At 40.1% G+C, this 14,464-nt stretch overlaps 1 protein-coding gene across 5 annotated transcripts in view; it reads right to left on the bottom strand.

Annotated features, from left to right (window-relative positions):
- The window catches only part of BMPER (BMP binding endothelial regulator), a 157,630-nt gene that overhangs the window by 78,892 nt on the left and 64,274 nt on the right, over positions 1-14,464 (bottom strand). For all 5 annotated transcript variants that reach the window (XM_035316957.1, XM_035316955.1, XM_035316956.1 and 2 more), the window contains one exon: positions 1,226-1,325. In XM_035316957.1, coding sequence (XP_035172848.1) covers positions 1,226-1,325 — 100 coding nt within the window. The remainder of the gene's footprint in view (positions 1-1,225; positions 1,326-14,464) is intronic.

Genomic DNA, 14,464 nt, shown 5'->3' with positions numbered 1-14,464 from the left:
GAGTCAACTGCATCCTTCTAAGCTATATATGCTGAGTATCAGGAATTCAATAGCAGGGAGGTCCTCCACATGATACTTTAAAAACCATGCCTCAGCATCCATGAAAACGTTTCTCCTTCCCTGCTGCTATTTGCTATGCATACCTTGGCTCTACCTTGGCTCCAGAACTTTCAACACTTCACTGTGAATAGACATTATCTATTCACAAGTATCTGACATGCTTTAGAGTGATGACTGCATAAAATGGAAATTACTATTATTATTGAATTCATTTATAGATGTTTCGAAGTGAGGAAAAAGAATTTGTAGAAAAATCCCCATGAAGCAGTCAAAAATCAAAGCTGGCTTTTGAATGTTCAGATCAGAAATGCTTGTTTCAAGAAGTCAAAAATGTTAGGTATTCTGAAACTCTCTGTGGCTCACTGCCTTCAAGGCCAGAGCTCCCTGTACCCCTAATCCAGACCCAGAAACAGACTTCAGATGGTAGTGAATATATAGCCAAAATGACAGAAGTATCTGTTGAAGAACAGGGAATTATCATTTCTAAAAATCTGCAAAAATAAAAAATACTTATAACCTCAAATGCCAAATTAACCCTGATTTATGTGGTAAAATGTAAGTGATCCTTGTTTATGAACTAGAGGGTCACATGCTGAGGAACGTTAACCTGTGGATTGGTGGAAATAATGCAAGCAAAACAAGGACTCTCAGAAGTCACTGCACTTACTGGCATGACTTGGAGGAACTAGCCCTTCTCAGAGGCTTCTGACTTACTCTTTTGAAATGCGTTGGAAAGATGTAATTGAAAATACTCTGGCTGAAACTGTGATTTCACCTTAAGAAGGCAACAGTGAGGTAGACTTAGGTCCCTGGCCCCTCTGACAACAACTTCTAAGAATGCAACTCCAACCTAGAAGTTTCCTTTGACCTGCATTTCCTCAAAACCAAGAATGCAAATGCACACTCAAATAAAAATCTGAGAGGGTGAGGCCTTTTCTTTTGTGGCAAATTCCAATGAAATATTTCCTCCAGCCTCAACCTCCTTCAAAAAACATGTAATTAAGGTGGGAAACATCTCTATGTTGTCTCTGTAAACAAGCCAACTGGCACTGATCAAAACTGTTTATTTCACCTCTCAGAATTTACCAGTATTGTGAAATATAAGATATGCTGTGCAGAAATAAATTACAGGAGTTACAAAATTCCCAAGAAGGCAAACACTCACCTAAGCATTTGGGGCAACACTGTCCGGCAGGAATGTGACTGAGGTGCTGGGGACATGAGAGAATGGGGCAGACTTCCTGGATGCACTGTGTTCTGCCACCCTGAAGGAAATCAGGCTCAGTTAGGGAAAAATAATAATAATAATAATTAAAAAAAAAAATGAAGTAGACATGCACACACCCACACAGACTGGTAACAAGGCTCAGAAAGCCTTAGCCAAAGCAATTTTGCCAACAGAAATTTCTTCTTGCATCAGGCATACGCAAAACTTGTATAACTGCCCTTCAACACTTCACACTGTGTGCAGAGTCCTTGGATTATTCATATTTTTTCATTCTCTCAAGCAATCAAAGCAATAGTTGACGAAACAGTGTCTTTTTATCTTATTTCTTGGTGTGGATATGAAAAAAAAAAATAGGGAGAATAAAATCAATATCTGTGAACCTTTCCTGATGTTCAAAGAAGTTACTAAGCAATTTTTTACATTATTCTTCACTTTCTGTGACATGCCCTTCTAGGCTAGTCTGGGACAGGGATTAAGTGCTGAAGCAAGATGAGAGCAGGTGTTCTTCCACTATGTACATGACCTCAGAAGCCAATTGAGCCAAAATCATTTAAGAAAGCACATTTTTGTTAGCTTCCCAATCCAACTTTGCAAACCCAGAAGGGCTGCTTTCTTCAGAGGACTGAAAATCAAGAACGTATATGCAATTTTCAGAATTGATGCGAAAAAACAAACAAACAAACAAACAAACAAACAACAAAAAAAATAATAGGACTGGATATGTCTTCATGAACCGATAAATATCAAGGAAAAGAGAAAGACAAAAAGAACAGCAAAGACAAAAGCACAGAGTGTATGCATAAGATTAAATGCAGTTAGGGAAAGGAGATCTTTGTTCTCATTCTGCCCTGTTGCATGAATACTTCACCGTGCTTACAGAATACTGCATTTAACTCTGGACCTTCTACCAAAATGTGCTCCTTATGCTCTTGTGAGATGTCCAGGTTGCTTTACTTTAAAAATCAGCCCACCTTTGCCTTAGCAAGGGAAGGCAGTCCTTTTCATCTAACTACCTTGCCTTATTTACCACTCAGAGCTGCACTCATCCTAACAATAAGCTTTGTGTTAGTGGATGCTGCAATGGAAGGCTTATGAAGAGTCTCCTCCCACGTACACACTGGATGCCTCTTGTGGCTCCCTGGGGAAAGATGTAAAAAACTGTTCATTTTGAAGCACTCTGTGCCTGAAATGATGATATGCCATTCCACTTCTAATAGCCTCAGTGAATCATGTAAAAGCTTTTACATATGGGCAGAACCACATATACACTATTATACAGAAAGTAACATACTGACTGTACCCCCATTCTGTAATACATTTTCAGGCACTAGTTTCTACCTGTCCTGTGGGGATACAAAAACATCCTGAATGCACATGGCTAAGCACTGCTCGTAATTCTTACACTGCAGTGTGCAGGAACACAGAGGTTATTGTAGACTGAAATGACTACTCTAAATTAAGGCTCAGACCAGAAACTTGACAAAATGAAATGAATTCCTCACTGATGTTCCTTATGATGCTCTGGGAATAGCTTTGTGAGAAGAGACACAGGTGCAGAATGAGAGAATAAATATCGAAGAAGGTTTCTCCTGTCATTTTGCCCAGGGGAAAAAAAAAAGCCAGGAGAAGAAGTTAAAGTTCAAACTTTTGTCATAATTCAGTGAATGGCAAAGGAGGGCACAGAGGCCTCAGCCAGCCTGGTGACAGGCTCAAGGATACAACCACAGAAAGCAAAGCAATGCTCCAACACATGATGATAACAGATCCTCTCTTGCAACCTTGCTGCTGTATTTGAAAGTCACATATCCTATGCCTATAACTGTTCTGGACTCTTGCTTCTCTGAAAGACTGAATCAAAGCTCAGCCTTAGCACAAATCAAGGCATTGCCTTCACAGCCTGCTGCATAGATTATTTTTATTATATGCCTATATACAAAATGCCCTGGATAACCAGTGAATTAAAAATATGAACTTTTTTTTTTTTTTTCTTCTGTCTTTTATTTACAGCTCCTTTTTTGCTATCCTTTGCGCCAGTGCCTCCTATGCACTTTGGTCTAAGTCTAGTTGCATCTCCATTTTTACTCCACTGTTACACCTGATTCCAGTTGCAATGCTGCTAGAATTTTAATAGCAAAACTGCTTTCTAGCTCACTGCTATCCCAAATAGGCTCTTCCAGGTTCAAAAATCATCATAGGGTACATGTTCAAAGAGAGTCTGAAACAAAACAGCCTGTTTCACTTAAAGAAATAATTCTACTTGCCCTACAGAGCTTAGAGAGGTAGCTCATTGACACACAACACTATGAGGAAATGTCAAAACTGACACAATATTTCTAGCAAACTCTGTTTTCTTAGAAGCATATAACTTCAGTTATCACAATTCAAAACCCACAAAGTATTCAGAATGCTAGCTTTCAAAGCAGGATTACATAATGTTGCCGGTGCTCTACATCGCACGAAATAGTCAAGTAGAAAACACAGAATGACAAAAGTTCAAGAAAAATGCAAGGGAAAAAAAGTAACTCATGAGAGTAAAAAGATTGACTCTGGATGACCTAAACCAGATTGGGACCTGTGTAGTAAACACCTTGCCTCCTCCACCTCTCAGTTATATCTACAGCTTTTAGCTCACATTTCTATGCTAAGTGTAACATCTCCCAGGCAGCCAGAATATTTCAGGCTTGAAGCAACACCTTCCAGTAAAACCAAACCTGAACTGGAAGCCATTGCAGACCAATAAAGTACAAGTGACATCTGCTTTCTTTGAGAAATGTTTTTATAGAGCTAGGCAAATAAATTCTTGAGTGGTAGTTAGATGAAGCCTCAGTCGAGGGAGGATGCTGCAGCTCACAGTCCTCTGGAGACAACAGATTTCCTAAGAAATCACCAGTCTTCAGTGAAAAGGTTCACTTTCCAAGGTGGAACCACTATAACCCATGCTGTCATCTCATATTTGCAAAACAAAGAAAGATGATCCCTGGAATCAGCTTGGAGGGCAGTATGGGGCTGAAGAATTGTCTTGGCTCAGCAGCCTTCTCACAGATATTGGAAAGAGGGAAAAATGGACCAGCACTTTGTAATTCTCCCAAGAGAGACCCCTTTGAGAGAGACAACTGCCTTAGTCTTCCCTAAAAATAAAATAATAATAGTAATAATAATAAAAAACATGGAGCATGGAGCTAGTCTAGCTATCCTTCCATCTGCTTCTCCTAGCCCTCAACCTTGACTGTGGTTGTTCACTCTCCTTAACACAAGAAACTTGGTGGAGCTGAGATGCACGCTGCAGCTGACTTTGGTGGGCACACAGAATAAAGGAGACAGTGGTTTCTGGGCAGGCTGCACACATGCCTAGTGCATGGTGTGTATGTATCCTGTGTGCTAGGAATGACAGAGAAAATATGTCTGCAGAAAAACTGTTCAAAAACTCTCCATAACTGAAGAGCCTGCTGCCATTAATCTCCAAGTGCCTTGGGCTTCACCTACAGTGAGGGCAAGAACAGTGACCACCACTTTGGACAACAATCTCAGAGACATGTGTTAATATTAGGTAGTCCTGTGTAGAGCCAGGAATTGATGTGAATGATCCTTGTGGGTGCCTTCCACTTCAGGATATTCTGTTCTGTTAGCCTCTGTCCTCCTGATATTTTGTGAATGTTTTCAAAATCTGAAGGGCAGCTCTGCTTTCTCATGACAGAGGTCACGACAACTACCAGTTTGTTTGTTACTGATAACAAGCATGTATAAACTTAATAATAGTTTATACAAATGTTATTAAATGTTGACTTTAGTATTATCAAGAGTCATGTTTCTTGTGGGTATATAATTTTCCATTTCATTTTCAGGCTTTATCTCTCTGTAACAGTGAAGCTATAAATCATCTGAAAAAGGTTCCTCCCTAGTTTTGCCCTGTCTTTACCTTGTGCTTAAAAGACTCTGCAGATCTTCCAACAAAAGGAAAATTTCCATTGATTTTGCAGAACTGTGTCTATGTCCTGGCACTAATATTCAACCCAAAGTGGATTGTAAGACATTTATTCTTCACTGTCATTTTAGAATTGTGAATGGTTTCACCTGCCACCAGTGAGGCTATCCTTATAAAATAAAAGAAATAATTTATAAAGAAATACCGAAATTACTTTTTTTTCAAATTCAAGACACATATTCAGATATTTAAAGCAAGGTCAGATGCCTCAACAAGGGTTGGCATAAGAACTAAGGAAGATGTTCAAGGTTGTCTCCAGCTTTGAATAAAGTTTTTACTCCACAACATGAAAAATACCTTTGGAAGTTCTGCAGAGTCAGCACTGAGCACATCTGCCCCATGCCATTGGAAAGAGAAGCCAAATAAACACACAACTGGATGACTGCCTTCAACCATTCCACCATTGTGTGACTATAGCCACCATGAATAGCCACTGTAAGAGACACTATCATTTTTGTGACATCTGTGGCATTAAAGCAATGAATAGAAATCTGCTGATAAAGAGATAGGTATACGGTTTGAGATCCAAATAATGATTACCATTACCATTCTGGTCAAAAAAAAAAAAAAAAAAAAAAAAAAAAAAAAAAAAAAAGACAGAACAGTACTCCTATTTCACCGGGTCCTAGTTGCTGATGTATTTTAACCCTCCTACTTGAATTGGGTAATCTATTGGCTTGCATACAGACCATATACTACAGACAGGACCTCTGTCTGATGTATTAACTACTGTGTGATAACAAAGACTTCCACTACCTCTCAAATGTGCAGTAAACACACATGAAACAGGTCAGCAACATGTATTATGCAAATGCCTTCAAAATGTCCCTGGAATTACACACTTCTGAACCCCTGCCCCCTGATGTGTCACATAGGTAGCCTTCAGGCACAGAAGTGAGAGGAGTGTAGCTTTTATTTGCAAATGAAATAGGTGTTGTCACCCAAATCAAATGACACTGCTGTTCTTATAAGAGCGCTGGTGCAGTGAATGGTGGACAGCCTCTGGGAGCACCCACATCCTTACACAGTACTTGAGGGTCCCTGCAACAGCCATATTGTGCACAGCGACAATTCCATGGAAAGGTCACTGGAGGGGGAAAATATTTTGGAAATGCAAAGTAGCAAAACAGTTCTTAGCACAGCACAGAAGCAAACGGCACATCAATCAGTCCAGTAAACAGACAGACAGAAAAGCCAGAGCTTCCCACATCCCTGCAGCTTGATATGTTGTCTAGACAAGGATTTTAAAAATACCTCTTTAGAAAGTGTTGGATAAAATTCAGAATAGGGAGATCTTGACCTTCAGTTCAGAACAAAAGGTGTTTATACTGCCTTGTGTGTGTTAGATTTTCAAACTGGATCTAGATGTTAAAACCCTATTTTCTGTGGCATCACTGCTATAGGAAGGCTTTAGAAAATGGTTCTAGTGACAGTCTAAAGCAGTGTCCTAGGAACGGCATGTGCAGCAAGTGCTCTAAAGAACTCTTTCCTTTTAGTACCAGATCATGCACCAGAGTGTTGAAATATTAAATATTTTCTTAAAATACATAAATATCTAAAATCCATATAGATTGGAAATGGAAAGATGAAAGATTCCTATGAATAAATTACTAGGACAAATTATTGGACAAAGTAAAATCACAATTCTTAAACTATCCTCAATGCCTGGTTTCTCTGAATCTGATGCAAGAGCATTCCGTGACTTAGCCAAGAGAAGCCTAGAGAACTCCATGGATTTCTACCACCTCTCCCTTTATGTGCAGCCTTATGATACAAGCAGTTAGATGTATTGCCTGTGGAATCATAAGCTATATTAATTATAAAGTTCAATTAGTTGTCTCCAACTAATTTAAACTCAGGTCCCCAAACTCCAAGTGAATTGTAAGTGCAATTGCAAAGTGTCACATAGTTGCAACATCTTGACCTAAAACCTGGAACTGAAAAGCTTTCCTCTTTTGGAAATGAATGTGCATGTGGTTGTATACAGCTGCTGAGGAATTATCTATATTATCCATTAGTAAGTAATTTAGGGCAGGATGAAGCCTCTAAAATACTGTCATGCTTTTCATCAACCAAATACCATATGTACAAAGTGACTCGTGTAAGTGCCAAGCCAATCCAGTCTTGCTATCTACTTGAGAGACACATTTCCTGGGATTGCTTTGACAAAAAAAAAAAAAAAAGAAAAAAAAAAAATAATCTTTTTCAGAGGGAAGTGGTGTGCTGTGTTTGCTTGCAAACACATATTTGATATATCATAGCATCCTCTTACAGGGTGAAGTATGCTGTCCTGGGGTACATCTCTTCACTTCAAAATCTGGCTTACAAGCTTCAAAGAATGATTTGCACTGACCCTTCCTGTCTAAGGAGGTGGAGGACCAGGGTGTCTAGTGCCTTGTGTGAAATGGGAACATTCTGGAGAATGATATTTTGATTTGCACAGTAGCTTTCTTTAAGCATACACAGGCAGAGACACGGCTAGTAAGATTTCACAGTTCCTGGAACTGCTGAAGGGCTCCTCAGGGAGAGTCCCTCCGCACCCTGCTCTTGGCCTGGGGACTCAGAACAACCAACACTTGGTCATATTTCTCCAATCAAATAGTGCTGTGAAGAAGTGTTGCGGGAATTAAATTGCATCTGGCTTCACAACCTGGCTGAAATCAAATCACTCACTGACCCAAGAACATCACTGCAGAACCTAGCAGCTGAGCAGCCAGCAGCCCTCTCCCCTCCAGGGTTTAAACATTGAGGGGGTTTGGCTCTGTTTAAAGTAATGTTGTAAATAGCCCCTCTTCACTTATAAGCCTTGAAAGGTTTAATCATGGTTTGTACGTTTCCCCTTTCAGCCTGATTTCCAAAGGACAGAAATTTTATGCAGGCACAAACCAGGCACACCTGTAGCTTGTGAATCCCTGATCGGCTCCAACCATAAACTCCTCTGGAAAAAGTACATAGAAATAAAGCAGCAAAAATCTGAGACATTAAAATATCAAAGACATTAAACTCCTAAAAAATTTGTTATAAACAGATAACTGCAGATAGTACAGAACCCCCAGTTTTTTTCCAGAAGGGACACAAAAAAGCACTCCATATTGCTAGGTGGCAGCTGTCCATCCAGACAGCATCTCCCAGACCTGATGCCTTTTGCTTGGTGCTCATGTCACGGAGATCAGAGAAATCACAGAATCACAGAACAGCTTGGGAGGGAGGGACATTAAAGACCATTTAGTTCCAAACCCCCTGCCACGGGCAGGGATACCTTCCACTAGACCAGGTTGCCCAAAGCCCCATCCAGCTTGGTCTTGAACACCTCCAGGGATGGGGCATCCACAGCTTCTCTTGGCAACCTGTTCCAGTGCCTCACCACCCTTTGAGTGAAGACATACTGGAGGAGACTTCAGGTTATTGCAATTGGGGCAGACAGAGGAGAAAGGGCTACACATCTACAGACAGAGCTTCGTTACTTCTGCTCCTAGAAAAACATCTCAATTTCTAAGTTAACAGGGGCAATGGGACATAAGGCGGATCTGTCCCACACCTCCTGCACCATTCCCATGAGGTGAGACATTTTTCTTCCTTACTTTCCTCTTTTTTTTCTCCAGTACCTACTTAGATTCATGATACCTGCGTTCCAGGCTGGTATACAACTACCCTGAGCTCTGGACTCTTCCAGCTGGAACCCAAACACTCACTCTGCTTAGGGATCTGTTTTTCTATTGATCCTCCTCCTCAACATTTCAGCAGTCTTTTTGCAGGGGTAGCTCTGTTTTTCTCAGAGAATCTATCTTGCAAGCTGAAATGCTGTGTCCCACAAATGATTCTTTTATTAGGTACTCCTTAATGTCTCTACAGCTACGTGCAGAAGCCAGAGCTTTAAATTCTGTAATATAAATGCCTATTCCTTCTTCTGCTAGTTGGCAGTGAGTTAATAAAAAATCAACTCACTATCTTTCTACAGCTCAGAGATATCTGGATTTACAGTGCACCTCAAATACTTCTGTGGGATTAGTTATCCCAGGCATTACTCCAATCAACAGTTATAACTTACTTCTCATAACTTTTTTCCCAGTAAGCACCTAAAAAGTTATCAAACCTTGTCTCAACTCTTTCCACAATGCTTGGTGCTACATAGCAGGTCAGTGTTTGCTTCCAGCAGTGAGATGATCTGCCTTTGCTGCAGGTCTCATTAAACTGTCACTGCATCTTATATATCCGATGCTGGGTAGTAGTATCAAAAGGCTTCAGACCTGTGAAATTGAAACCAGCTTTTAATTTATAGAGTGACTTAATATAAATGCCACAACCACAGGTACCACTTCACACACTCTCCTAGCATGTCTTGGTGTTTCCTGTGAACCATACATCTTTCCACAGGCTGTGCTTCGTCCTTTAAACTCTCTCCCAGTTGCCTCATAGGACACATTCAAACAGTGCAGTCATCTCTCTGAATGCTGCTAGAAAAAATGGGAGCTAGGGATGCTGTACCACACAACACTCCCTACAGCAGCATGCCTTTCTATAGTGCAGGAGGTTAAATGAGCACACACTTGGTGCAGGAGGTTGATGGATTTTAAGGTGCAATGTAGGCAAGGACTGAACCAAAGACCATAAAAATCAGTGGGAGTCTTTCCACTGATTTTCAGTCCTTTTCAGATGACAGCACTTGGCATGGGGAAATGCTGAAAAATGAGCCAAGATGACAACTTCAGCAGGAATGGGCCAGAGGTGCAGGCCTATGCTGCAGACAGGGACAGAACTGTGCAGCACCTTGGGGGCAGAGAGCAGCATCTTTGTGGGGAGAGCAGAGGGGAACCAAAGAAACAATTCTGGCATGCCAGAATGCAGGAGAGAGTTCAGCTATTTGTGATTAATTCAGCTGTTACCCCAGAGGTCTCCAGTGAATATGGAAGCTTTGCTGTGAGCCACATGATTATTTTATTTTCTGAAAACAACTTTCTACGAAAAATTGCAATAAAACATGTTATACTGGAAACTCTGGCCAGAAAAACTATTAAAACTCACTAACAAGCTTCTTCAGCTTATTCACCTCACATTGCAGATAATAAGAAAGTTAGGGTTAAATCCAAGGGACTTTTCTAACTTCAGTTATTAGAAGCAGAGCGGTAGCTCTGTAAACCAGGTCCTGGCTTCTTGCAGCCATGACTTTTCCCCTGAATCAGCTGGAGGCTGCTTTGTTTTCATTGGCACCAAGAACACATGAAGCACAGTCCAGTGGGCGTGCAGTTGTGTATACGCCATTGCTGTATTTGCATAATGTTTCAAAGTCCTAACTCGATGCTTGCAAAATGATATTCACTGACACAATGTATTTAAATAAATAGCACTTACTGTTCCTAAGATGAATTTGCACAAAGGTTTTCCTTTGTTTTGTGTGTGTGCAGCATAAGCTTTGTGATACTGCCTTATAAGCTGTTCTTGCTATGTCCTACAGAAAATGGTGCCGCTGTAAGCCCCACGCTTTGGCAGCTATCACTACTACTTTCAGCCCCCACTTCCAATTCCCACATTTCAGCACAGAACAGGACTTGACTCTGAGAACAGCTTTTCCTTCAGCACAATCTGTTTGCAGAGATACTCAGTTATTAAATCCCGCCAGCGTCCCGTGCGTGTTCCTTGCACACTCTGAATACTAGTACCATTGTGGTCCTGACAAAGGTGACAACTCTGACTCTTACTTCATCATCATTCTTTTTAAAATACTTGGTCACTAAAAGAAACTCTACAGATGTATCCATGCAGCTTTGCCTCAGAGCATTAGCTTTAAATAATTCACCTTCAGTTATCTGCAGATCCAAGTTGCAAGAATAGAGTGAATTACATCTCAAAATGTCCAAGTTTTGACATTTGACATTATGACACAAAATAAAGGCTTTATTTTTAGCAGTGTGGATACTTCCTTGTAGACAATATGAAGTTTGTTTTACTGCATGGCTTGAAGGTTCATTTTTGGAAGATTAAATGTCTAAATAAGGTCACGAATAAAACCAACCAGGGTTGTTCTTGAAAGAGGAAAAAAAGTGCACAATTTAGAAGAAGGTGCCTACACCCCTGAATCTGGTAATGTTGTTACTAAGTCAAAAACTTCCAGAATAACCCACACCAAGTCCCCGCTCCATTCACAAGCAAAGGGAACAAATGTCCTTCAGTGATTCAGGGCAACGAGGTACTGAAGAGGCTGAAATTTAATCCTTTGCTGGCTGTTTCTACAATTTATGGATGCCCTCGCCTGAAGGTTTGATGTTAAAGGACACTGATATCTGTAGGACATCCATGGTAAAATAAATCACGCTGTTGTAGTAATAGTAAGGAGACTACTTCTGGCATTTTAGAATACCTTTATACATGCACGTACTCCTTAAATGTTGTGCTCCATATGTACTGCTGAGGTAACTTCAGGAAATACAGGATTACATATGTACTGCTTCCTTAATGCATCCATCAAAGCTTTTTATTACCACAAGATCCTGTTTGTCCCAAGTACTTTGCAAAGAGAGTTGAAAAATATACTTTAAAGTGTTACACAGACCAGAAGGAGAAAGTGCTAAACTGCAGCTCATTCAGAGGATTTATTGGAAATTAATGTCAGGAAAACTATGCCACCTTTATGAAACCAGTGGGCTATGAAATAGTGAAACAGCCACAGGAATAGCTTCAGTCTACCTGAGGTGGTGTGGGATTAGACTCACCATAGGTCAGTGAGACTCATCTATTGTAACATTCCTATCACAGTGCACCAATTTCCACCAGTGGTGTACTAAAATAGAGATGCTGCTCTACAGAGGTATGGATTAGCTTTACTCCAGTGTGATTAAGGCAAAAGAATACATTTTAGTCTTAAACCCAAGCCTGAGCAAGGTGTGCTGAGGAATCTGCAGGTCTCTAGGAACAGCCTTGGAAAGCACTTTGATTAGGAACCATTTACAAGTCACGGTTCCTCTACCCCTTCCTCCTTCCTCTAGGGGTAATGATTTACAGAAGCTTCTGCAGCAAATCCACACATTTAGCAGTCTTGGCTAGCAAGACTGGTAGGGGAATAACAGTACTTCCCTCCTTCCTAGCTTGCAAACCATCTGCACATGCACAGGGAGGGTGGATGAAACCCTATGTCCCCTCTTCCTTTACATCTCTGCATGGACCATGACATAAACTTAGGTCTCCCCAGTCTTCTCTTCCAATCTTTTCCCAAAAAAGTTCATATTCAGCTACTGTTAGTTTATGGGTGGGATCCTGTTGCTAATTACTGACTTCTCATTGGCAGCAATGCATCTGTAAAAGGCTGATGCCCAGATCTATAAAGAACATAGCTTCCTCAGGGACAGCTTAGGCATTATGTAAAACCTGCATAAATATGGGTTTAACCAATTAGGCATCTAGCACTTCAGGGGTGGCTGTATTTTGGCCAGGCCATTTCTCACACCTGCCTAAAGGTCCGCTGCTATTCTTGCTCTTGATCAGCACCAGTACAACAAGCCAAGCAGCTTGGCACTTTTCTCCAAGCTAAGCTCATGTGACATTCACAGGTTTGATAGTCTCATATCTAACCACTTTGTGAGGCCATGCAGAGCATGTTCAGGCACAGCACAATAACCATGGCCAACTTCATTGTAAAACACCATCACTCAGAGGAGCTGGAAATATACTTATGTACCTTTCCAATAAGATCCACTAACTACAGCACTTCAGTATAGAGACTCAACTTGAGGCAATCCATCGTCTGCTTGATAAAGCAATATCACCAAGCAGTCAAAAATGAAAAGATTTATCCAAAACAATTAGGTTTCACAGAAAGAAGGATTATGTTTCTGTAGCCTAATGAAGAGGATGCACACCCCAAAGGAAGAGCTTTTTTATATTCTGGAACTTCTCACATAGGAAGGTCTTTCTGCATTTTGCATTTCAGAAAATATATTGCATTAAGACTAAGAACAGGAAGTCACACCACGTGCAATTGCAAATACAAATTACAACACTTACTTACACTTGGCTTACTGCCTCATCAAAGTCATCAGTAATCCTAACTGATAATAAGCAAGTAAATAAAATTTGGTTGGGGTTGCAAGTGTAGGTCTCTCCTTAGCCATGTTAGGTCTTCTTTTTACTTGTCTGATGATGCAAAATGATCTTACAATCAAAGTAAACTGGTTCACTGAAGATTCTCATAGGAAACAATCATACATTTTTGTGCATAGGATTTGTTGAACTACTGTAAAAAAGTAAATTAAGAGACAAAAACATTTCAAAAAAAATGTGTATTATTTACATAATAATTCTTTCCACAGGCTGAGAACTTTGACAATTTAGTTCTCCAAACATTCTTCCTTCTATTTCCCCCACTATCCTCTTTTTAACATGCTCCTGAGATTACAAACCACAACTCAGCAAGTTTTCAGCATTTGCAATGTTCTCAGCTGCATACAATTCCAGTTACTAACTTTCATTCTACTCATGCTGGCCTTTCAAGGAGTTTTTTTGATAATGTGAAATATTTTTAAAACAGAGAATAGCTAAAGGCTCCAACCTACTATTATAAGTTAACACTAATGGAAGCTATACCTTTCAAAATGATACAGTATTTTTTATTATTTAAAAAGCAGACCCATCACATAAAACAGCTGCCATGTTTATTTAGATAAGTGCTCCTCTGCTCTTGTAAGTGGAGGCTGATGACAGATGTGTTTTTAAGGCAAAAATATTAACTCTAGAAATGTCAGCATCTGCTTCTTTTCAGCCCAGCCTTACAGATTCACACATTATTTTTCATCCACAAGGAGAGTTTCTTTTTTCTTACAGTGAATCTAAAAACAAGGGTGTAAATTACTGATCCTGAGACCTGACAGTTTTATTAGCATGTCACTGGTGCTACACGTGTTAGGTCTGATTAGACATACAAAGCCGCTGGTTTCCATGGCCTGTTCCTCATGGGATGAGGAAGGCTTTCACTTCCTCTCCAGGAACTTCCCACCTGACTGCTCCACCTCTGTGAATAGGTATTTACTTAAATTAAAAGATTCTATACTGTATGTAGCTCCTGGGGTTACTGTAGAGAGAGAGAAAAATAAACAAAAGTTAAAGAAAAATTCTCTACAGAAAACAAACAAACAAACAAACAAAAAAGTCTTCTAGCTCATACAGCTAGCATATTATTCTTCCTTTTCAGGTATTTAATCCAGTAA

Source organism: Oxyura jamaicensis, chromosome 2, assembly GCF_011077185.1.
Source record: "Oxyura jamaicensis isolate SHBP4307 breed ruddy duck chromosome 2, BPBGC_Ojam_1.0, whole genome shotgun sequence".
NCBI classification, from domain to species: Eukaryota; Metazoa; Chordata; class Aves; order Anseriformes; family Anatidae; genus Oxyura; species Oxyura jamaicensis.
The sequence above is the reverse complement of the archived record's forward strand: the minus strand, read 5'-3'. Positions and strand labels throughout refer to the sequence as shown.